Below are 24,088 nucleotides of genomic sequence, written 5' to 3'. Positions count from 1 at the left end.
TATAAGAATCACTATATTTATGGTTAAATGGAAGCAAAAGAGTGTATAAACCGTCCTGAGCATCCTCATGTTTTAAATTGATCATATACAAATGTGCCATGGGGCATTTAGGGAGGGAGAGGGAAGAGCTGTACTTGATGGGAATTTGAGTAGGAGGACCAAGAAGTTCATAAAATAAACCAGTTTCTGTGACTGGTTCTTCTGATTTTTGTTTTTTAGCATCATAAAGTCCACAGGTAAAATCTGCTTGACGTTAACTCGATGTTTTAAGTGTTGCTGATTGCTAGTGTGTTACTGATGAGATTAGAGACGCTCGTGTTCGACTCTGTATAAGCAGTTGCACGGCACGGAGCAGCTGCAGAGCTTGACGACGTTGAGAATGACGTGTTTGGTTTTGGTTTTGCTTATAATTTTACGTGGTGATAGAAAAGCTTTAAATGGCAACCGCATTCCAGTACGTGGTTTTTAAAAGCTGTGAATTACCTGCTCAGGGTTTCCAGGCGAGCGCCATGCGGGCGTGGACGCAGCACTGGGACCACCAGCTGTACAAAGCTCTGGAGCACCAGTACCAGATGGGCCTGGAGGCCCTGAACGAGAACCTGCCGGAGCTCAGCGTGGACCTGACCTACAAGTGAGGCGCGGGCCGCCCGGGCTCATCTCAGTCTCTGTGTTCCTCCCAGTGCCCATTTTAAAGCAATTTCCTTATTTTTAGACAGGGGCGGTTGCAGTTCAGGCCTCCTTTTGAAGAAATCCGGGCTAAATATTACAGAGAAATGAAGCGGTTCATCGGCATTCCCAATCAGTTTCGGGGAGTGGGTGAGGCCGGAGCCGAGTCTCTCTTCTCAGTTATGATCGATAGGAATGCAAGCGGATTTTTGACGATCTTCAGCAAAGCTGAGGATCTCTTTCGGAGATTATCGGCTGTTTTACAACAGCATAAGGTACGGAACACGTCATTTTCTGGTGTTACAACTTTCATCTGATTGCATCCGTATGAAGTGTGCCGTCTGCAGTGTGTCTTGTGTGTCCTCACGTGGGGCGGAGAGCCAGCACTGGTGGTGATGCACAGCCTGCATGGATTCCACACCTGGGAAGAGAGTCAGGCTAAGATTTTTTTGTCTTTGACTATTTGAGAATTAAGAAACTGGTTGTTGCATCAACATGGAACGGGACAGGATTCTGTCATGTCAATTTTAATTCCTCTCAGGAAAATATATCCTTTTCCTCATGCTTTGGATCAAGAGCAAAGCATGGAGCGAAGTGACGTCCTAAAGGTGAGGTAACTTTTACTTCATTTGAGTGAACCCTGCCAGCCTCCCAGGCCCCGCCCCGCTCCTTGCTCCTTCGTCATATGCGCTGCTCCGGGCAATGACTGCAAGTCCACCCCTGCCTCTGTGATGCTGCTTCTCTACTTTAGGTTTCCAGACTAGACTGGATCTGGACCCTTTCAGATTTGTGGTGTTGCCTTCACCAGATTGATTCTGTGTAATTATCAGATTTCAGAAGAGAATCTTAAAAAACGGGTTTTTGTGATCTCTTAAAAAAAGTTTCACCATCATAATAATACTTTTATGTGTTACATAGTTTTTTCCTCTGTTCATTCTTTAGGCTCTGCAGTAATGGCTACATTTGCATACTTAAGTTGAAATTTACACAAATACCTTACATTAGTCCCTTTTTATCAGTGTTAATGTTGGACCCTAAGCTTTTAAATGTTCGCATATTAGTACTGTTTCTTTACTAATAATGTTTTTCATTCTTCAAATAGGAATGGATCGTAATTGGGCAAGTTGATATGGAGGCTCTAGTGGAAAAGCATCTTTCTACTGTCCATGATTGGGAGAGAAATTTTAAAGCACTGAAAATAAAAGGGAAAGAAGTAGAACGACTTCCGAGGTATTGGAAGTTAAAGTCGTATTGATGCCCTGTCACAGTTTCCGCCAGGAGATGGGAAGGGTACTCCTGGTTTGGTGGTGTCAAAGTCAGGTCACCGCCTTACCACCTCTAAAGCCCAGCTGTGACACTTGACTGTCATCAGAGTAGGACGTTGCTGAGACAAAAGGAAGTTCTCTTCTGGAGGTTCTGCCGGCTGGGACCTGGTTGGGTAGAGCAGACTGGGGCAGGGAGACTTGGACGCAGACCTGGCACGCGGATCTCACAACTGACTCTAGTTTCATGCGGCCTCACTTCCTTTTGGAAGGCCCTGGCAGTCACCCAACACCGTGCTGCGTCTGGGTATTGCCTTAGCTGTAGGAGACCCTCTGCCGGGCGTGTCCTCACCCAGCTGCTCGAGAAGGGAGCTCCCCCATCACTCTCTGAAATTTGTGGCCCTGCAACCACTCTTTGCAATAAGTTCTATGTGAGGCCTGTTTAATTGTGCACATACTACCTATAAAGGACAATCTCACTTTTACTAAATCATTTGTCCATTCTTTCACTAAATATTTGCTGAGCATTTATAATATGCAAACTTTGTCCTGTGGGAATATACAGTTGCTTTATACGCTAGACCAGGAACCTCACGTTGCTTACTCTCTGGTAGTACACTGAGACGTGACCGAGTGCGTCCACAAAGGGGTTGAGGGGGTTGGCTTTGGAGTGAGATGGCTCGTACCGGCTCCAGGAGCTCGACAGCCACTGAGAGCCCATGAACCTCAGTTTCCTCGGCTTTAACATAGTTACAGCTGTAGTATTTATCCCGAAGGATTTTGAGAATTCAGTACATAATTTGGCTACAAAATACTGGTACAGATGGGATTGTCAGTAAATGCTGGTTACTGTTGTTATTACTAGTATCAGATGGAACGGTCTGTTTCATTTGAGAGACTGAGCTGAAGACTGTGGAGACACACAGGATGATGACATCCCATCCATTTGGGTCAAAATTAGGGAAAGTCTCCTTAAGGTAGAAATCTTTGACCTAGAACTCTGACAGCTAGAGATGAGGATTGAAGGTTCAAGCAGAGATATCCAGGTGAGGGAGTTCTGTGCTGGAAATCCGAAGTTGGTTAATTGAGAATTGGATGGATGAATGTTTTTTTAGGGACTAGAGGGAAAGTTTGTGGAAAGGGGCAGTTAAGGAACAGATTTGGGAGAGGGTTCCATTCTAAGGTGGGAAGTTGGAGTTTCTCCACATTCGGGTGGTTAGTTAGCTCTTGAAGATTTCTCGACGGAAGTGTGTCAGTACCCGAACAGTAGGGATGTCAGTCTGGAACTCGTGAGTCGTATGGTGGAAGAAACAGATCATGGAGGAAGAGAGGTTAGTCTGTCAGAACCCCAGTAGTTAATAGAATTAAGTTGTTGGTACTCAAAATGGGAGGCGGGAATATTAGGAAGTATTGTCAAATACTTGGGGGATTATGAGGTTTTGTCTTTGGTGGAAGATGAGGGACGATGAATAGCGAAGAGACGAATGACGTGTGAGTTTGGGCTGAGATGATTTAGATAATGATGCCACCATAGTGGCGCATCTCTCTGAACCCGGCTTGCTCGCTGTGTTTGCCCGCTCAGGGACCTTGGCTGCTGTCAGTATAACCTGTTTGTCCTTCGGTGTAGACAGCCTTCCTAGCCTGCCTGTCAAAGCTAAGCAGAAGGAAAAGAACGCGTGTCCTGCCTTTTCTGCAGTTTGCTCTTGTTAATGATTAGTGCGAGTTCACGTAAGCTCGAGTGTGTGCTAACTCACACGTGGATACCGTTTCATGGGGACTCCTTAGACGTAGGCTATGAGGTTGGAAAAGTGATACTCTCATGTATTTCGGGTGTTATTGGAAGGGTATGATTTTGGGCTCGGCCGTCTAGGGCCATACCATCCTATCCATGGCTGAAGGGACCCTCCTTATCACGTTACCAATATTTTCGAGTGAAAGGTAAGTTCAGTCCACAGGATTCTGTAATCCGTGAGTAGAAGTCTGCTGCCCTCAGACTACTTGATGTTAATTCATTCGCAAAATATGGTATAATTTAATTTCTCAGGTTTGCTAAAATCGTCTATCAGGTATTGGGAATTTTGACATTTTATGTGTCACAATTTCAAAAATTATATAAACTTGCACATGGCAAACAAACTGGCCCTTAATGTTTTGCTGGTCAAGAACTGGAGTCACAACCTTTGCAGCCAGTGGGTGGCTGAGGGCACATAAAGCTTTAAGGGAAAATTACATTTTTAAAATAGAAGTGAGGATTTAACTCATGCAATTTGCTATCTAAAATGTCACCTGGCTCTGTGCCTCAAAAAGGATAAGTAGCTTTCTAAGTAATCTTCGTGGCCACAATTTCCAGCCTTCTTTTACCTTTGTATACTTTAAGATAAATAAGAGGTTTCTTCAGAGGAACAAGTCTCGTTCAACTTCTCTTTACTCAGAACATTACAAATCGCCTTAAGGATACCGTGCAGTTAGTGTTCTTCAGAACGAATGCCTATTGGCCACGACGTGGATGGAACTAGAGGGTGTTATGCTGAGCGAAATAAGTCAGTCAGAGAAAGACGACTATCATATGATCTCCCTGATACGAGGAAGGGGAGATGCAACGTGGGGGGTTAGGGGGGCAGGAAAAGAAAAAAATGAAAGAAGATGGGATTGGGAGGGAGACAAACCATAAGAGACTCTTAATCTCACAAAACAAACTGAGGGTTGCTGGGGGGAGGCGGGGAGGGAGAGGGGGGTGAGGTTATGGACATTGGGGAGGGTATGTGCTATGGTGAGTGCTGTGAAGTGGGTAAAACTGGCGATTCACAGACCTGTACCCCTGGGGATAAAAATACATTATATGTTTACAAAAAAAAAAATGAATGCCCTTTTTCTGATCACTAGAACAGCACATTTGTTGTATAAATTTTTAAAAATATAGACATTGCTCTTAATATTTGATGTTTTGGAAATATTAGGACATATACTTAAAAATTTGAGTTATACTGTATGCTGTTATTTAACACTAAATAAATAACATAATAACATATTACTAATTAATAATAAATAATTATTTAAATTAAACTTAAGTTTAAATAAAAATTAAACTTAAATTAAGTCATAATAAATAATAAATTAATAAATTGATTAGTCTTGTTACTACCTAGTCCTCAAAAAACTTGATTTTTAATTGTATGGGTATATAATAATTTAGCCATTTTTGTATGTAACTTTTTTATTATTTTCACTATTATAATTGATGCTTTAAAGTAGATACTTGTGTATAAATCTTAGAGTCTGCTCTGGAAATTTCCTTAGGATAAATTCTAAAGGTGAAGTTAATAAGGTAAAGAATATGCCTATTTCAAAATTACTTGATAGGTCTGGCTGAATTGCTCCTCACAAAAGTCGCACAGTTTTATACTCTGACCAGCAGTTCTGAGGGTTCTGTTGCACCACACAATTGAAGATATGAATTAACAGTTCATTACATTTTTGTTGATATGATAGGTATGAAGTGACACCTTACTGTTTTATTGTCTTAGGGCCTTAAGAATCTACATTCCCCCTTCTGTCTTTGTTTTCTTTTCCTTATCCTTATTGTTTACACTTTGCAGAATTGGGAATTCATGTTTTAAATATTCGAATAAGTACATTACATGCTGTGACAAGTAAAGGGCTTGTCAATACTTAAATATATTCATGTGAGACTAAAAAAACTGTAGTATTGTAACAAAATCATTGTTTAATGAAAACTTTCTAATAGTACGTGGAAAGCATTTTTACTAAGTGAAATCTCACTGTGCTTAAAGATCACAATAATACTTTCTGATTTACATTTCGAAAGGTGTTACGTAAAATCATTATAGCGAGACTCTTCTCTAGTAAGCGTTTCTCATGGCGTGCATGTCCGTTGGCATTTTGCAGTGCAGTCAAGGTGGATTGCTTAAATATTAATTGTAACCCTGTGAAGACCGTGATTGATGACCTCATCCAGAAGCTATTTGATATGCTTGTTCTTTCTTTGAAAAAGTCCATCCAGGGTAAAGACACATTTTACTTTTTTATTTTAACTTAATTTTATACATAAAGGCATGTATTTTGGTAGTTAGGAAATGTGAATCCCAATGATGATTAAAATCAGCCAAACTAGAAAGTATTATGAAATGAAGTGTGCTTAAAATAATAATTTTAATAAAGTAGGAAAGTCCATATCCAACTGTTCAAGGTCTAAAAATGAAGGGCATTTTTACTATTTGTAGTATGAGCTACTATTAGTTTGTTGTATATGTTCCTGACAAAGGTAGGTTATGCTGTTAGAATGTATTTCTTCTTATCTCTTCAAATTACTACTGTTTTCCAAAATACCACATTGTTTCCTTTTCCATTAAACTGAGATGTTTTGACATATTATCTAGAAGACTGGAAAAGTTACCAATTTTGAGCAAAATTTACTAATAATGAGTACATTTTAACTTCCTCAAAATTTAGAGGTATAATGTGAAAGAACTAAACTTTCATGACAAGACATTTTTTTTTTTTTGCTTATTCTGTATTTTAAAGTTTTGTTGTATGAGCAAATGAAAATTTAAGTGTTAATGTATGCTATGTAGTGATCCCTTCTAACACTGATTTTAAAATGGTGCAACGGAGTACTTTTGGTGATGATAACATTCTGTGTCAATGTCACCTATTCAGCTCACCTACATGAAATAGATACATTTGTCACTGAGGCCATGGAAGTGTTAACAGTAACGCCCCAGTCTGTGGAGGAGATCGGCGATGCAAATTTACAATACAGTAAACTACAGGAACGGAAACCGGAGGTGAGAATCGCAAGGTAGAGTTACCGACTTCTTCGTACCGCGCAGGAGATGTTTCAGTTAGGCAATCTTATGTGACTCTTTAGGAAGACCGTAGAAGTTCAGTATTGTCGGGGAGTCCGTGTAAGCTGGTCCACCTGGCCGCTCATGATGCGACTCTTGCTGTTACACTGGTGCAGTGACACAGTAACAGTCGTATTTATTACTGTCTCAGGAGTATTCACAGTCTGTTTTATGAGGTGCCATGTTAGAATGAGACTAAAATAATTCATGCTGTTACTTCCAGGGTTGTAACTTTAGGATGCTGGAGTGTAAAGTTAGAGCTGAATTAGGAATACTTACAACACACACACTCACATACGGAGCAGTTACATTATGGTTGATTGTAACTGTTTAGAAGAAGAGAAATAATTCAGATCAGGAAACAAACGTTTATGTGTCCCTCCTGTGAAATAGACTTAAAATTACTAAGATAGTTCAGAGGTAAGTGAAATGATATCCCTTCGTGGTGTAACACGAGGGGTCACAGAAAGAGGACTGAGTGTGTCCTAGAGCTTTGGCTGAGCGGCTGGGAAGCTGCTGGTACCATTTCCTGCCAATGGGAATGACTGGAGGAAGAGGGTGTTGGGATATCGGAGGCGGTGGGGACTGAGGTGTCCGATGGAAGTCGAATGAGGAATATGGAACTTAGGAGTAAAGACCGGAGATGAAAACTTGAACGCCATCTTTACATGCATGAAGTGTGAAGCCATGAGATGGACTAGACCACCTGGCTGACAGCGGACAACAGACGCTGTGGGAGCAGCGTAGAATATTCCAGAATTTAGAGTTGAAGTGTAAGAGGAGGTGCAGAGGAGAATGAGAGTGAAGTGGGCGGGAGGACACAGAAACGGGAAGAAGAGACACGGATGTCGCATGCGAGGGCAGCGGGCGAGGCAGGAAGACCTAGACAGGGTCTCCGGCACGGGAGCCAGTGAGGGCCTCAGGGTCTATCCCGTCGAGGCTGGGGAGTCTGCTGGGCTGTGTGCAGCAGGGTGTTGCAGAGTCGTGTTTCGAGGTCTCTCTGTTGCCGTGTGGATTGGAAGGAGGAGGAGTAGGGGCAGACTGACTAGGAGATTGTCATCATGTCTTTTCGGGCTCCTCTCAGTCCTGTTCGCAAGTGGGAAATGAGAGCCTTCCTTTCTTCTTTCTCGTCTCCTGCCGAGCGTCCTCGTGCACAATGGCTCACTTCCATGTGTTTAGTCATCCTTTTCTTTTTCTTTTCTTTTTTCTTTTTAAAAAAGATTTAATTAATTTATTTATTTGAGAGAGAGAATGAGAGAGAGGGGGAGGGTCAGAGGGAGAAGCAGACTCCCTGCCAAGCAGAGAGCCCGATGCGGGACTCGATCCTGGGACTCCAGGATCATGACCTGAGCCGAAGGCCATCGCTTAACCCACTGAGCCACCCGGGTGTCCCTGGTGGTTCTTTTCTTTTCTTTTCTTTTCTTTTTTTAAGATTTTATTTATTTATGTGACAGAGATCACAAGTAGGCAGAGAGGCAGGCAGAGAGAGAGGAGGAAGCAGGCTCCCCGCTGAGCAGAGAGCCCGATATGGGGCTCGATCCCAGGACCCTGGGATCATGACCTGAGCCGAAGGCGGAGGCTTTAACCCACTGAGCCACCCAGGCACCCCCCTGGTGGTTCTTTTCTTAAGGACCTTTTTCATGACTTTCCCTCTCTGTTGAGTAGAATAGCTAATTTATGCTCTTAGATAATCCCTAATCTTAGTTCTTTTAGAAACCCTTTTAGCATTTTCTTATGAGTGGAACTGGTATAATCAGAACTTCACCTTGAATCGCACTGTAGCACTGTGTTCATGAATTCACGGTGTCATTCAGTTTGTAGGGGCAACTTCAGGATCCTTTGTAACTCTCGTGTTAGAGGTTCTTAGCTGAGTCCACATATAATAATAAGTAAGTATTAGGAGCTTCATATCCAGGAATTTAACAAGTCATTTCAAAGCAGAAATCTTGATTTTTCTTAAAAAGCAAGTCATGGAATAAATTAGAATAAATGAACCTTAAGAAATTTGATAAAATAGTTTTTTTTTAAATGTGTTATTTCTTCAACCTTTAGATTTTGCCCTTATTCCAAGAAGCGGAAGATAAAAACAGACTTTTACGAACTGTGGCAGGTGGAGGTTTGGAAACAATTAGCAATCTGAAAGCTAAGTGGGATAAATTTGAGTTGATGATGGAAAGTCACCAACTTATGATTAAAGATCAGGTAAGAACCCTTTAGTCATTTTCTTAAAATGGAAAGTCGATTTTTTGCTCACTTAAGATCTCTCACTTTATTCCATTACAGTTCAGGTAGGTAAGAATTTTATTGGATGATGAACTTGGCCTGCTCAGTACTTCCATGTAGCAAAACACTTCCCACTGTTTCTCTTCGCTTCCTGCCGTACAAAGAGTGTATGCCATATTATTCGCAGTTTTTCTTAGGAGTGAATTTGTTTGCTGCTACGTATGGCGTCTGTTAAGGGACAGCCTGGTAGTTATACACATCTGTCGTACTTTCGTCCTGTTGACTGAACTCACTGTTTGGCCGGGAGACCGGGACACCCCCTTCATGAAGCAGCTGAATGCTCGGGTGGGACGGCTCTAGTGCTAGGCCGGGCATTCCTTGATCACACCAGCTTCGTGGAGAGCTGTGGTGGCAGCTGCTAATAGCATGAGTGATGTTTTAATGATGATGCTTGCAGTTTACCTCTAAGTACTGAATGTTTATGGTCTGATTTATGGTCTAATTTTGAAATCAAAATTTTATTGTACTTGAAATTAGTAAGTGAAAACAATCTTTTGAGAAATTGGTATTGATGTTTTTTCACCTCTAAATAGAAAATGTTGGAAATAAAATGTGAAAGGAAGCGAGATTTTACTCTGAATTGAATTATATAAACTCTTGACTCTTACAGATCGAAGTAATGAAAGGAAATGTGAAGTCTCGTCTTCAGATCTATTATCAAGAATTAGAAAAATTTAAAGCTCGTTGGGACCAACTAAAGCCTGGTGATGATATTATTGAAACTGGCCAGCAAAATGCTCTTGATATAAGTGCCAAGTCAATAAAAGAGAAGAAAATCGAGTTCGATGATCTTGAAGTCATAAGGAAAAAGCTGGTGTATGTTTTTTCTTTAAAATTGATAGTAGTTGTTTCGGTTTGTATTTGCAGATGTTCTTATGTCTGCTTATCTTAATGTTTTTCTTCATATAATTCTGTAGTTTTAAAGAAAACTAAGAAGGGCTCACGCCCAGGAGTCATGGCTGCACTCGGTCAGGAGCTCTAAAGAAGAGCAAATTTCTGTTTAGGCCTAGAAGTAGAACAGATAACTAAACTGACTTAAAAGTTGAATTACAGAGATGGAGCACTTGCTTTCTGTGATTTCATTTGTATTTAAAAATAGAATATATAAAATTAATGGAAAATTGCTTTCAGAGACTCTGAGAAAAAAAATGAACCTAGCAAAATAGGACAATTCCACGAAAAAGATTGTTTTGTGTTATAATAATACAAGGTATTAAGTGTATTTTATTTTAAAGTTTTATTTATTTGAGAGAGAGAGCAGAGCGAGAGAGAGAGCACACATAGGAACAGTGGGGGGCCGGGGGAAGGGCAGGGGAGAGGGAGAAGCAGGGTCCCTGCTGAACTGGGAACCCGATGTGGGACTCCATCCCAGGACCCTCGGATCATGACCTGAGCCAAAGGCAGACGCTTAACCCACTGAGCCACCCAGGTGCCCCCAAGGTATTAAGTTTAAGCGTTGTTTTAGTTTTGGTCTCTGTTTAGGCAAATGCACCGATCGGTAAGATAATTGTCTTCCAGGGATAGTGAAGGATTTAGTACACACTTACTAAATGGCATTATACCTTTTCTCTAAAAGGATGTCTTATATTCTAGGATCTAACTCTTGGATATTAATATTAATCTCTTCTCAGTTAATCCAGGAATAGATATAATTCTGAATATTTCTATTTTTATGACATATATGTTGTACATAAATATATTTATATGTGTTACCAACTGCTCTTAGAGTCCTTTAGAAAAATGCATATTAATGAATTTAGAAGAGGTTATACTTAAGCAGTTAGAGTGAAATTCTCACGTAGTCGCCCACTGTCTCACTGTCAGACCTGTGGGTGTGTACACGCACACACACAGGGAAAGGCAGTTCAGTAACAGTGACTGGAACAGTTTTTAAGGATGTAATGGTGTTTCACCCTTTGTTTCTGTAGTGATGACTGCCATCATTTTGGACTAGAAGAGCCCAACTTCTCCCTGGCGTACAGCATCTCCAAGGACATCGAGAGCTGTGCACAGGTTTGGGCGCTGTATGAAGAGTTTCAGCGGGGGCTTCAGGACATGGCCAGTGAGGACTGGATCACGTTCCGGTGGGGCCCGTAGACTCTCTTGAGATCCTCATCATGCGGTAGTGCCTTTGGGGATGTGCGTTTTAAGGTGTCTTGGTGTTTTCCAGGACGAAGACATATCTGTTGGAGGAGTTCCTGATGACTTGGCACGACAGGTTACGGAAAGTGGAAGAACATTCCGCCATGACAGTGAAGCTGCAGTCGGAAGTCGACAGATACAGAGTAAGGCCCTGGCGCTCCTGCCGCTGTCCAGGGTCACCATCGGTCACTGTGCCATCGAGGGAGTGGGGGTCCCAGCTTCTGGTTTTCATGATTCCATCAGATGTAGAAAGTAGCAAGTATAGAGTAAATCACAGACATTACTGATGTTTTGCCTACACTTCTGAAAAGTTTTAACTAAGAAATTTATGCTTCAAGTTATAAATTAGAGTGTCGATACCTCCTAGTGCAATTTAGGATATGGGTCATTTAGCATATTTAGGATATAGGTCGTATCCTATTTAATAAAAATAGCAACATTTTAGGTCATGTTTTAAAATATATCAAGCTACAAAGGGATATTTGCATGTATCCACAGCAGGGTTTAATAAAAAATTTTGTACACTTCTGTTTGAGAATTTGATTTCAAGATTATTAAATGAGATAACAGTAATTAAAAATTTTGTAGCTAATCATAAAAGGAAACAACAATTTGCATTTAGATAATATGTGTTCATGTGTGTATATATATTTTTTTCACAGACTGTAATACCTATTTTGAAATACGTGAGAGGGGAGCATCTTTCGCCAGATCACTGGCTTGACCTTTTCCGTCTACTTGGTCTTCCTCGGGGGACGAGCCTGGAGAAGTTACTGTTGGGCGATCTCCTCAGAGTAGCTGATATGATTGTTGCCAAAGCTTCAGACCTTAAAGTAGGATTCACTTTTATAAATATCTCAAAAATATTACTTTTGTTAATATATGGTTTTGCTTTGTATTTTATTTAAATAGCAAGTTAAATTTATTTTCTCTTACTATGGTGACTGTGTTCCCCTATTCCATTCTTCTTTCTTTAGTAATGCGTCTGAATCTGTAGGGGGTGTAGAAGCATTATAAACCTCTTTCTTCAGAGAGAGAAAAAATATGAAAAGAAATGTCTTAGTTTAAGAAGGGAGTCAGCTTTAATCAAAAAGCAAACAAATACAAATCATTTTACATAAAATCCATTTAAAATCATGGGATATATTATAAATGGAAGCAAAGAGATGTTCAGCTCCAGAGAACAAAACCAAGAACCAGTTTGCTAATTGGGTTGAGAAAAAGTCTGAGGTAAAGGTAAAATGTGCACAGTTCTTAATTCTAACATTAGTTGCAGACTTTCTGTGTTGTGCTCTGTCCATTCATTGTAAAAATAAAATAACTCACTCTCTTTTAAAGATTTTATTTATTTACTTGAGAGCAAGAGAGAGAGAAAGAGAGTGCGTGAACACACTGGAGTGGGGTGGGGCAGAGGGAGAGAATCCCAAGCAGACCGCCCACTGAGCGTGGAGACTGGCACACCACATGGGGTTCCATGTCACGACCCTGAGATCTTGACAGAGCTGAAACCAAGAGTCATATGCTTACCCAACTGAGCCACCCAGGCGCCCCCAAAATAAAAGTACTCTTGCTGTTGAATTGTCATATTTTCTACTTAATATATGTACCTTTGTGTTTGTTCATAATCTTGGAGCCTATTAAATAATTGTGAGGTTATAAAGCATGACTTCTATAGAAGGTGGTAATTAATCACTTGAGGTGTATCAGAACTTTAAATTGCTGTAAGATTTCTGAAGTCTGCAAAATTTTAAATATGTTAGGAAGGTTTTTTGTGGTGTTGTTGGTTTTTTTTTTTTTTTGGTTGTTTTTGTTTTTTCAGAGAGGGGGTGATAGCAAGTGGCAGAGGGAGAGGGAGAGAGAGAATTTTAAATAGACCCCATGCACAGCATAGATCCCAATTTGGGACTCGATCTCATGACACTGAAATCATGACCTGAACCAAAAGCAGGAGTTGGACACATATCCTACTGAGCCACCCAGGTGCCCAAAGCCAGACTTTTCAAGAATTCTTGAATTTTTTCTCTTTTTAAAGTAAGAAGCCTATAGCAGAACCTTGTGTATACTTTGACCATGTGAACCTGGATACTTAGTGTCTGATCTCTCTTGATACATTAGTGATTCTCTTGGATTGCATGTAAAATATATTCATTTATTATTATTATTACTTTATTGTGAAAAACCAAATAAAAATATAGCTTCTTCTGAAATATTTTATGATTATGTATATGGTAATTAATGTTGAAATAATAAATATGGATATTTTGTGTTAATTAGGATTTAAATAGTCGGGCACAAGGTGAAGTTACAATCAGAGAAGCTTTACGTGAACTTGATCTCTGGGGAGTTGGAGCAGTGTTTACCTTGATTGATTATGAAGACAGCCAAAGTCGAACTATCAAGCTAATTAAAGACTGGAAAGACATAGTAAATCAAGTTGGAGATAACAGGTGCCTTCTTCAGTCCTTAAAGGATTCTCCTTATTATAAAGGATTTGAAGATAAAGTGTCAATTTGGGAGAGAAAACTGGCAGAATTGGATGAATACCTACAGAATTTAAACCACATTCAGAGGAAGTGGGTGTATCTGGAACCCATCTTTGGCCGAGGAGCACTGCCCAAAGAGCAGATGCGCTTCAACAGAGTCGATGAGGACTTCAGGTAAGTGTGAAGCTGTGTAGGAGCTCGACTCGTGCGGCAGTGTTTTCTCCCACGTCATCAGGTGCTTAGCTCAAGAGAGTGCCTTTATGAGCGTCGGTGGCAACTTCTGCCTCTTCCTCCACTGGATCCCTCGAAGGAGCTGTTTTTACTTCTTGATCGCCGTCCCTCCCGCACGGCCTGGTAGTGACAACACTGTCCCTGGAGTGTCAGGGTACCGGTGGTAGCGCTGACCCCTCCCCATCAGTACTGTGGTGACTGAGGTCACCCATTCCGTTCCTGCTGGAATACGATGGCCGTTGTACATGCCGCGTTTTCCTTCCTCTCGACCGGCATTTAGAGAGGCGAGCCCCTCGGGCTGGAAGTCTCCTCCCGTGGCTTTGGGGAGAACGTCCTCCCGTGTTCTGCTCGTCTGTCCGGGTCCGCTCGGGCTCCCGCGCTCCCGCCTCTCTCCGCGTGGAGGTTTGGGCGCTCCCGCTGCTTCCCTCCACGCGCGCTCCGTGGGCGCTCTCGGGCACCCCCTGTTCTCTCCTGCCTGCTGCGGCCCCTCCGTGGCTTTATGGAGCCCGTCTTTCTCTTCTGAGCTCCAGATAGACGAAACACACCCGGCGCGCCAAAGCCGCAGTCCCCGTCCATGCCTCGCACGAATCTGTGCTTCCCCATCCCTGTCTCCGCGTCTGGTGCCGTCCGGCTCGCTGCGCACAGCCGCAGCCTGGTGGGTGTTGGACCTGCCCAGGCACCTTGAGCTCCATTAAGCTACCAGATTCGTGGACTCTGACCTACTTGCTCTGTTTGAGTCTGTCTCTTCTGTCTGTCCTTTCTTGCCTCTATTCGGAGGTACACTTGTCACCCAGTCGCGCCACCTCCCGGCCTGGGGCTCGCGCTCGTCTTCCCAGGAAGACGCTCGCACAGCGGCCAGAGTGGTCTGGGCCGAGGCAGGGCTCGTGGCTGCTTTGCTTTCCCGCCGCTCCGAGGATGAAGCCCCGTCTGCTCCGTGTCCCCTTCTGCAGCTTCTCCTGTGCCGCTCTCTGTTTGCTTCAGAGACCCCCTGCCCCTGCCCCTGCTCAGGGACGTTTTCTCTGACTCACCGTGCAGAGCCCAGCCTCACTGACTTTCTCAAGCCAGAGGGCAGGGGTGTCCCATTAGCTGTTTTAAAGGTACTTTGCCCTTTTCCTTCTTAGCATTTCTCATCATTTTATTTAAATATTTTTAGAAAATATTTACTATCTTTCTCTGTCACTGGACCATTATCTCTATGAGATACGGCTTAATATTTGTTCGGCGAATGAATGAAATTGGAGAATTTGCAATACGGTAGGTTGAAAATGGTAATGGGGGGCCACGTGGCTCACTTGGTTGGTGTAACGTAGGATTCTAGATCTCGGGGTCATGAGTTTAAGCCCTACATTGGGTGTAGAGCCCATTTAAAGAAGAAAAAACTAGGTATTTAAAAACAGTAATGGGCTGTTCTTAATTTTTAGCATAATTTCTTAGAAGTGTAGTGATGTTTTGCTGTTATGATAGTGTTACCTCTAGTTTGTTCTACGCAGGCAAAAAATAAATGTCTCAGTATTTCTCTTCCAGCCAAAAACTGCTCAAATAAAGGTAAAAATAACTTTTTTCTTCTGCAGGTCAATAATGGCTGACATCAAGAAAGACAGTAGGGTCACGACGTTAACGATGCGTGCGGGAATCAGAAATTGTCTGCTGACGATACTTGATCAGCTTCAGCGATGTCAGAAATCATTAAACGAGTTTTTGGAGGCATGTTTTTTAAATTAGACTTCTGTAATAAATTATGAAGTCCTTTGTTGTATGACTCATTGAAAAGATAAGGCTCTTATTCTCGTTTGTGTTTGTGTCAGGAGAAGCGCTCAGTGTTCCCCAGGTTTTACTTCCTTGGTGACGATGACCTGCTGGAGGTGCTGGGCCAGTCGACGAGCCCGTCGGTGATTCAGTCTCACCTCAAAAAGCTGTTTGCTGGTAAGATCGGCATGTCTCTAGCACGTCCTTACTGCGCTCCAGGCTCTGCCAGGCACAGTGTTAGGCTCGGAGGTAAACCGTCGAATAGAATGCGTGTCCCACACTCGAAGCATTCATGGTTTAGTGGAAAGACAGCCTGCTGTGTGGACAGCCCTATGGCACTCCCTGCAGCTGGCACAGCTGAGCTGTGGAGCGGTTGGCGGCATCTTGGGGAGCCTATAAGGTGGCATGGGTGGTGCGGTCTGCAGAATGTGCTGGCGTTTGCTGGAAGGAGGCTGGGCGGGCGGCGGGAATGGGCTGTGGGGAGGGGGAGAGCACGCTCCTTCACTGCAGAGTGGATGCACTCCAGTGGCCGTCGTCGTGAGTGGGGAGTTCAGGTGCAGAGGAGTGATGTCAGGGGTCATCTGGGAGCAGAGGGCCGTCGGGCTATGGGCCAAGGCGAGGTCACCTGTTGACCAGTGTGCCGACGGGGCCGAGCATCCCTCTCCCTGAGCCGCTGTCCATGGGCCAGGACCTGTGCAATCGCCTGTGATAAAAATCAAGATGAGTATTTTCTCAGAACCTTCCATTTGTTGGAGAACAGCCATATTTTTCAAATTCAGTCAAACATTTCCATCACCTTCGCTGACAGGATGAGCATGCAGCGGGCCCCCAGGCCTGGTCTGGCTCCCTGCCTGACTTCCCGCGGGACGGTCTTGCTGGACCACAGCCGTGCCCGTGATTGTGTAGCGCTGCTCTTGGCCGCAGGACACACCCGAGTAGCCGACACGGAGGCCGTCCGGCCTGCAGAGCCCTCACGTTTCCGCGCCTGTGTGTGCAGAGCTCCGGGGCGCTGTGTCCGCCGCCGTGACCTGGGCTGCGTGGGGCGGCGGCCGGAGCCCTTGCAATCAGCAGGCTTGCGTTCACTCGGCCTCCGCCCTGAGTTAGCCAGTTATGAATTTACTGCTCGGAAGCTTGGTTTCCTCCTTCACGTTGGAGATAATAACTTACAGGGTTTTTGTGAAGATCCAAATTGGCTGTCTATACATCAATATATTGAAGTATTTTTGTACACCAGAAAATAAAGTACACATCTGGGGGAAGGGAAGTCCCGTTTGCCCTCCCCCTTTCTTCTTCTCTTCCGTCTCCTGTTGTGGTAGCGGAATCATCGGTGTGTGTTCTTAGGCACTCGTTTGCGTCTGGCCTTTTTCTTTGCTCGTCGTCGTCAGGTCTTGGAGATGCCCGCGGCTACACTTCACTCCTTTTTGTTGCCGAGCCCCATGCTGGTGGGGGAGTGCGCCGGCCTAGTCATCCGCCTGTTGGGGGCCTGTGGGCTCTTTGCACTTTTGATGAGGAGAAACTGTTGTGTTATGTTGGAGAATTAACATAATTCTAGTACATTATGATACGTATTATAAGGTACACATATACTGTGGGAGTGACGTACCTTGTTTAATAATTACGTCTTTCACCCTTTCACATTTCCATTGATCTTCTGTATTCTAGGTATTAACAGTGTGTGCTTTGATGAGGAATCCAAGCATATCACTGCAATGAAGTCTTTAGATGGAGAGGTCGTGCCTTTTAAAAACAAAGTTCTTCTCTCAAATAATGTAGAGGTAAGTAATTCTTCCGGTATGAAAATGAAAAGCAGTAACTGTATGAACTTTGTATCAAAAACAATTTAGTCTAGGGGCGCCTGAGTGGCTCAATGGTTTAAAGCCTCTGCCTTTGGCTCAGGTCACGGTCTCAGGGTCCTGGGATCGAGCCCCACATCGGGCTCTCTGCTCAGCAGGGAGCCTGCTTCCCCCTCTCTCTCTGCCTGTCTCTCTGCCTACTTGTGATCTCTGTCAAATAAATAAATAGAATCTTTAAAAAAAAATAATTTAGTCGATTTGTTAGGTAAAACTTAGGCCTTTTAGGAAACTCATCTTGTATCTTAAAAAGATGATTTGTCGGGTTTGGAATGATTTGATATTGAAAATAATACAGATTTCTTAGTCTTTCGAGGGCAGTATGTAACTATGAAAAGAATCTTTGCTTTGGAGTCGAAAAGACTGGTTATTAATCTTTGCTCCTCAACTTATTAGCTCGTGACTTAAAATCACAGCTTTCTTATCTGTAAAATGCCCATCTTACTACCCAGCTTCCTGTCTGTTGCAAAGACTGTTGGCAATCGGATGAGGCGTGTGGCTTTACGTACAGTACGTCGCGTCTGCAGTGTGAATATGCACGGGGCACTTGAAGATGATTTATTTCAGGAGGTGGATTATGATTATTATTATGATTATGATTGTTATTATTACTCACTCCCCCGCTTCCAAAATGTGTTGTGTGACGTGATGGTTGTACAAGATGATTTTATATGAGATGATTTGGGTGAACAATAAGTGTACAACTAACACATTTACAGGACCACCACTGCTTAGTAGGCCCTGTAGCCCTGGCAGTGAACCATCCTTTGATGCGTACCTATGGCAGGTACACAGCAAACCAGACTGCAGGTTGCAGCCCAGGGCATGGTAATTGTCACAGACCACAGTTCTCTCCCAGCTAGTGGCTGGGGCCCGGGCCTTACCACACACATGTCTATACAGTTTAGCAAACTTTCTCTTCCTAAGGAGGCCTCAGCATTTGATTGGATGCTGATGACATCAATCAGGTGATTGAAAGCACAGGTTTGTTAGTAGCTCCCGTGTTTGTGTTTGGTGAAGAGTTTTGTTGTTTTGTTGTTGTCATTTGCCTTTCTTGGGGGTTTTGCTGGGAGTAGACGAAGAGAGAGAGGAAGGGCATCAGTTCCAGCAGCGGGCCCCAGGCAGCTTTGCAGGCAGAGGACGCTGGAAGTCTGCAAGCTTGGCCACGGTCAGCAGAGCGGTGTCTACAGCCTGGCACAGAGACCCTGTCACACCTGAGCTTCTGTGGCATTGGAAGTTCGTGCTGTTCGTGTACCGGAAAGGGCTCTAAAGATGGAGAAGTCCAGAACGTGGACTCCAAGTAATGATGAAGAGCTATTTAGCATTGTAGGTTTGGCACTTATATTTTATTGCAAATATACGGTCTTTTAGAGTCATGGTCAATAAGTATTCATTGCTGTTGTTATCAGTTATTGTTGTTAGGTTAACTTCACTTGACTTTATTATTTTATCCACCTTCAAGTGAAAAATGTATTATTTTCACCCTGAAAGAAAATTAGTTTTAAGGAAGTGGATTAGCTCCCTGAAATAACAGAGCTCACCGTAGTAGAGCCATCCCTTCTTCCACTGCGGCTTCCGAGTGTGAGCTCACCAGGGTAGCATGAGCCCACAGGCTGAGCCAGTCACCGTGACTCTCATTTACTGATTTCTTGCAACGCTGGAATGAAGGGGTCAGTCTGCTTGTGTTAGAGTCATTTGCAGAGATGACGACAGTGATAGCTAACTATACATTTGGGAGTTTTCATATTTAGCCATTATCCCAAGAGGTGAAAATTTATTTATTTAACTTCTTTAATAATAAAATAAATTATTATATGTCATGTAACACATTTTGGGAATTTGAAAGTCAATAAGAAATTAAATCCTGCCTCTTGAAATAAATGAATAGGGTCAGTCAATAGAGTGTATATTTGTTTTATGACTTGTGTATATTATTATTTTTTGAGGAGTTTCTCTTATTTATTTATTTTGAGAGAGAGAGAGTGAGAGCATGTGAGCGGGCAGGAGGGGCAGAGGGAGAGAATCTCATCACCGTGAGGTCATGACCTGGGCCAGAACAGGAGTTGGGTGCTTGAATGACTGAGCCACTCAGGCGCCCCTTGTGTGTATTATTCTTAATTTTATTTTCAGACCTGGTTAAACGATTTAGCCTTGGAAATGAAGCAGACTCTGAAGCAGTTGTTGATAGAATGTGTTACTGCGGGACGAAGTTGTCAGGGCTCAATTGACCCGTCCGCGTTCCCTTCACAGGTAAGGGGGCTCCTGTCTGCAACGTAGGCAGGCGGATTTCATGGGAAGATCCCCGAGTGGAGGCCAGGGGGTCAGACGGCAGCATCTTTGTTCTTCCTTTCTCTAGCAGCTGATACTGACAGATTGTGTAACTTCTGAGTCTTGTCCCCGCGCCTGTACACAGTGACAGGACCACCTGGCTGTGCCGTTTCCTCTGGGTCCACTGGTTTGCTGACAGCAAGATGCTCTCAGGCAGAAGGTGCTGAGATCCAAGGCCCTCAGGCCAGCGAGGGGGGTCAGTGGTGCAGGGGTGCCCTGGGGCCTGATGGTTAGTGCCTCACTGATGCACTGAGGCCCGTTCCCTGGACCCCCCTCACCTGTGGACTCATCCAGGAGGTCGGTGCTGGCGGGAGGTTAGTGGGGTGTCCGTGCGTGTCTGGATAGAGCCCTAACGCTGGACTGGGGTGTTGGCGGGAAGCTGAGAGCTGCTCTGCTTAGGGGGTCGTGGACTTCCCGCAGCTCTGTGTTCATAGGAACTCACACCTGAGACCCTGGCCCGCGGCTGTGGTTACAGAGCGTGGTCTGGGGTCTTACCCTGGTCTCATTCCGTGTGGTCCTGAGGCTGGTGTGAAGTCCTGCCTTGTTCAGGATTTGTTTCACTGGGGCCGAGACTCATGCTGTAGGTGAAGGACATGAGGGGCGTCAGCTCTCAGGAACTGCGGAAGGCAGGCATTGGAGATGTTTGCTGATTTCTCACAGGAAAATCTACCCAGTGCTCAAGGTTATATGCTTTCCAGATGATATGGGAACAGGTTTTATGTTGGTTCTTTTAAAGCTTGAGAAGTTAGATGGAAAACTTGAATATTTTAGATTCTTAGCCATTGTATTATTGCTATCATTTGCATCTTCTAGCATGTCAAGACAAACTAAAATATGTCTTACAGTTCTTGTTAAGCTCTTAGAGAAAATTAATCATCAGTGAACAATAATGCCATTGCAAAGTCACAGGTAAGCTGCTTTATTACTTCTGGAAATGTTCTCTACTCCTGTCAACTTCTGGGTAGGATTTAAGTAAACTTGGAATAAAAGGCAAAATATTAAAAATTTCCAGAAGGAAGGATGGCAAAGCGATTGATCGGGGAAATGACAACGGTGTCAGGAGATGCACAGGAGCGGCGGGTGCAGGAGGGATCTGCTGGGTCCCAGCCCGCAGCTGACCTTGGGGCTCCCACGCACCTGGCTGAAAACGGGGACCACAAAACAAGTCAGCAGTTCATGGTCCCGTAAAATCTGAACTACTGAAAATAGGGATAGTTTGTTGTCAACTAAAACAAAAAATTCTAGTGTCTTAGCAGTTAATGCTAAGAAAAACTTCCCTCAAGAGCATTTATGTGCAAGAGTTGCATAGCCTGACTGTGTGAGTGTCTGGTAGGAGTTACGGCCGCTAGGTCAGGATTCTAGAGGTGCTTTTGTAAGGAACTGACCTAAGGTACAGAAGGGACATTCTGACCTGGGAAGGAGACCGCATGCTGAGTGCAGGGACTTGGCCAGACTTTGGTCCAATCCTGCTTTGTCACTGTTCTCAGAGGGACTCCTGCAGACACAGTGCGGAGGGCATGATGATACGTGCGTTGCCCATTTATTTGGAAGGTTAAATTGTAAAATGTTTGCAAAGCACTGTTAATGACTGTTGCATTTTAGGTTATTAAAATGCAGTATTATTGCCCGGATATTGTAATGGTGGTGTGACTTGAGAGTTAGCCAGGGCGGTATTTTGACTACCATTTCTGCTAGCCTCTCGCAGAAATTGTTGAGCAGATGGTTAAACAGATTATCCATGTGCATTTATAATGCAGAAGTTCAGTCCTGTTGCCTGTGAGGAAGTCCACAGATAGGAGTATTAGTTTGGAGGTGGCAAGTGAACATTTTTGTATGAAGGTTAAAGAGCAAAAGATCTTTTCTCCAAAAGTGGATTTGGTCTGCTTAAATGGTGTCTCACACACCTGACAAAAGCGCCTGGTGAGTTTGTCCCACAAATGAGGGGAGATAACTTTGCCCTGGAAAGAGTTACTCTTCCTTTAAAGAATGGTATTTAATGCTACTTAAATGAAGATACTTACGTAATGTTTTTGATAGTAGATTAATGCAGTGTGTTGTTAGAACAAGACGGCAGCTTCGCCTGCCATGTGAAGTAATAAACGTGTGCACAGATGGCGGAGCCCGTAAGGAGAGGCGTCTGAGGGCATTCATGCGGGCGCTGAAAAGTATCTGCTTAGTAGTGTTAGTGGCTTTATGAGATGATGGACCACGTCTTTAGTTTCAAGGAGGATATTGGTTTTCTGCATTCATCTAAGAACTCTTGAACTATTCCAGCATAAGCTTTCGAAGGCTAGTGTTTGAACGTGTAACGGCTTTATCACTAGCCATGCTAGGTTGGTTCTGTTACAGAAAGCCTTTCAAGCAGTGTTGACACTTCATGTTTTATGTGAATATAAGGATATCTCCTTGATCTATAGCTAGTTTCTCTTTATGGGTATTAGACTCAAAGATGAAGACAGAACTTAATTTAAGATAAACTTGGAATTTTGGGATTTTAGACTTCTGGAGTGTCCTGAGATGACTTTGGAATGCACTGGTACCTTTGCATCCTTGAAAAGAAGCTGTTCAGGGGTGAGCTTGGCAGTGGGTACTCAGGAGGGCCCAGATTGCATGGAGCACTGGGTGTGCTGCATAAACAATGAATCTTGGAACACTGAAAAAATAAAGTTTAAATGGAAGATTTTTATCAAAAAAGGGGGAAAAAAAAGCTGTTCGTAAACAGGAGAGTCGGGAGAGGAAAGTAGAAAGCCTGTTAGGTTGCAGGGGCCTGGGAGCCTGGTGGGTTCTAGGACCAGGAAGGAGGCGTGTAGGAGAGGTGTTGGCGGTGAATTGCTAGCGAGCTTTGCCGGGAAGGGACTGCTCTGGACTGTCTGAGGCGCCAGTGACATTCAGTTAGAGACCTGGAACAGGATTGGAGATCCGGAGGACGGTGTCTTTCCTTAAGTCCATGAGATTTTCTGAGTAAATTTACCTTTTAAAAATAACTTTTCTCTTTGTTCCTTAGATACTGTGTTTGGCAGAGCAGATTAAATTCACTGAAGATGTGGAAAATGCCATCAAGGACCATAGTCTCCATCAGATTGAAAGTCAGCTGGTGGCGAAGCTCGAGCACTACACCAGCGTGGACACAGGTTGTGAGGATCCGGGGAACACCGGTATGAGAACTGGTCGGTTTTCTGCGGGCTCGGGGGCTGGCTCGGGGGCTGCCTGACCCGCTCCTGGTTGAGTGCGGTTTCTGACTGGCTCTGTCGACCGTCCCCGGGTTCGGAGGTGTAGTTTGGGGTTAGAACATACGTGCTTTTACACCGTACCTAGAAGCGGTCGTTTATTACTTGAAACGGATGTGGGGACCTTCCCCCAGACGGGCCGTCGTCGTCCTCCTGTGGCCGCGGCCTCGTCCCTCCCCTGCACGCCGGGGTCACCGTGTGGGACGCGGGACGGCCTTTGCCCCGCGCGGCAGGAGGGGCGCGAGGGACGTGGGGCGAGGGCCGGCTCCGCACACCCGCTCCGCGCACCGCCGCCGCCCTGCCGCCGCCTTCGTCCCGCGCTCGCCCTGCTCCGGGCACGAGCGTCCCGCAGAGCGTCCCGGCTGTGCCCTCCGTGCCCCGGACGGCCCGGCCCCGGCGCCCGCCGTGCGCTCCGCTGCTGTCCCGAAGTCTCGTCGCGGTTCTCCGCGTGGGCCGTGCGGGACCGGACCGCGGGCGCCGTGGGCACCGTGCGACGAGCGTCCGGGTCGTGTTGGACGCTCTGGGCCCGTCGCGGGCTTCTGGCGCAGGTGACCTTGTCCTCCGGCCCCGCGCGCCCGCCGGCTCTGCTCTGCGGCCGGAGCGGCGGCGGCCACGTCGGGCCCCGCGGCCTCTTGGCCGTGACCGCCGGGAGCCGCAGCCGCGCTTCCGCGTCGAGCAGTGTCCGCGGCGCGTCCACGGGCCCCACGCGGTGCCGCTGAGGCGGGGTTCGCCGGCCAGGAGGGGGCGCGCGGGGGGGAGCCCGGGGATCGCGCTGGTGTCTCGGGTGCTTCTCCCAACCCCCTGCTCCGCCCGGCCCGTGCGGTGTTGGCGGCTCCTCTCGGCTCCCCTGCGCCGCCGCCTCCGCGCGCCGCGGGCGGGAAGCCGAGGGAGCAGAGCCGCGGGCTTCGTCCTCGCCGTCCCGGGTGGCGCAGGCGGCCTCCCTCCCTCAGGCCCCGGGGCTGCTCGGGCTCTGCCGCTGCGGCTCGGTTCTGCTTCCCGCGTCCC

At 45.0% G+C, this 24,088-nt stretch overlaps 1 protein-coding gene across 1 annotated transcript in view; it reads left to right on the top strand.

The window, feature by feature from the left end:
• The window catches only part of DYNC2H1 (dynein cytoplasmic 2 heavy chain 1), a gene marked incomplete at its 5' end in the record, with an annotated part of 274,888 nt that overhangs the window by 24,373 nt on the left and 226,427 nt on the right, over positions 1–24,088 (top strand). Inside the window, 16 exons of the mRNA XM_080815645.1 lie at positions 492–631; positions 713–941; positions 1,769–1,896; positions 5,835–5,950; positions 6,606–6,733; positions 8,846–8,995; positions 9,687–9,892; positions 11,005–11,160; positions 11,247–11,361; positions 11,881–12,051; positions 13,493–13,875; positions 15,504–15,636; positions 15,738–15,855; positions 17,341–17,453; positions 19,659–19,778; positions 22,861–23,011. Of these exons, the coding sequence (XP_080671771.1) occupies positions 492–631; positions 713–941; positions 1,769–1,896; positions 5,835–5,950; positions 6,606–6,733; positions 8,846–8,995; positions 9,687–9,892; positions 11,005–11,160; positions 11,247–11,361; positions 11,881–12,051; positions 13,493–13,875; positions 15,504–15,636; positions 15,738–15,855; positions 17,341–17,453; positions 19,659–19,778; positions 22,861–23,011 (2,557 nt within the window). The remainder of the gene's footprint in view (positions 1–491; positions 632–712; positions 942–1,768; positions 1,897–5,834; positions 5,951–6,605; positions 6,734–8,845; positions 8,996–9,686; positions 9,893–11,004; positions 11,161–11,246; positions 11,362–11,880; positions 12,052–13,492; positions 13,876–15,503; positions 15,637–15,737; positions 15,856–17,340; positions 17,454–19,658; positions 19,779–22,860; positions 23,012–24,088) is intronic.

Source organism: Martes martes, assembly GCF_963455335.1.
Source record: "Martes martes genome assembly, chromosome: 10".
NCBI classification, from domain to species: Eukaryota; Metazoa; Chordata; class Mammalia; order Carnivora; family Mustelidae; genus Martes; species Martes martes.
The sequence above is the reverse complement of the archived record's forward strand: the minus strand, read 5'-3'. Positions and strand labels throughout refer to the sequence as shown.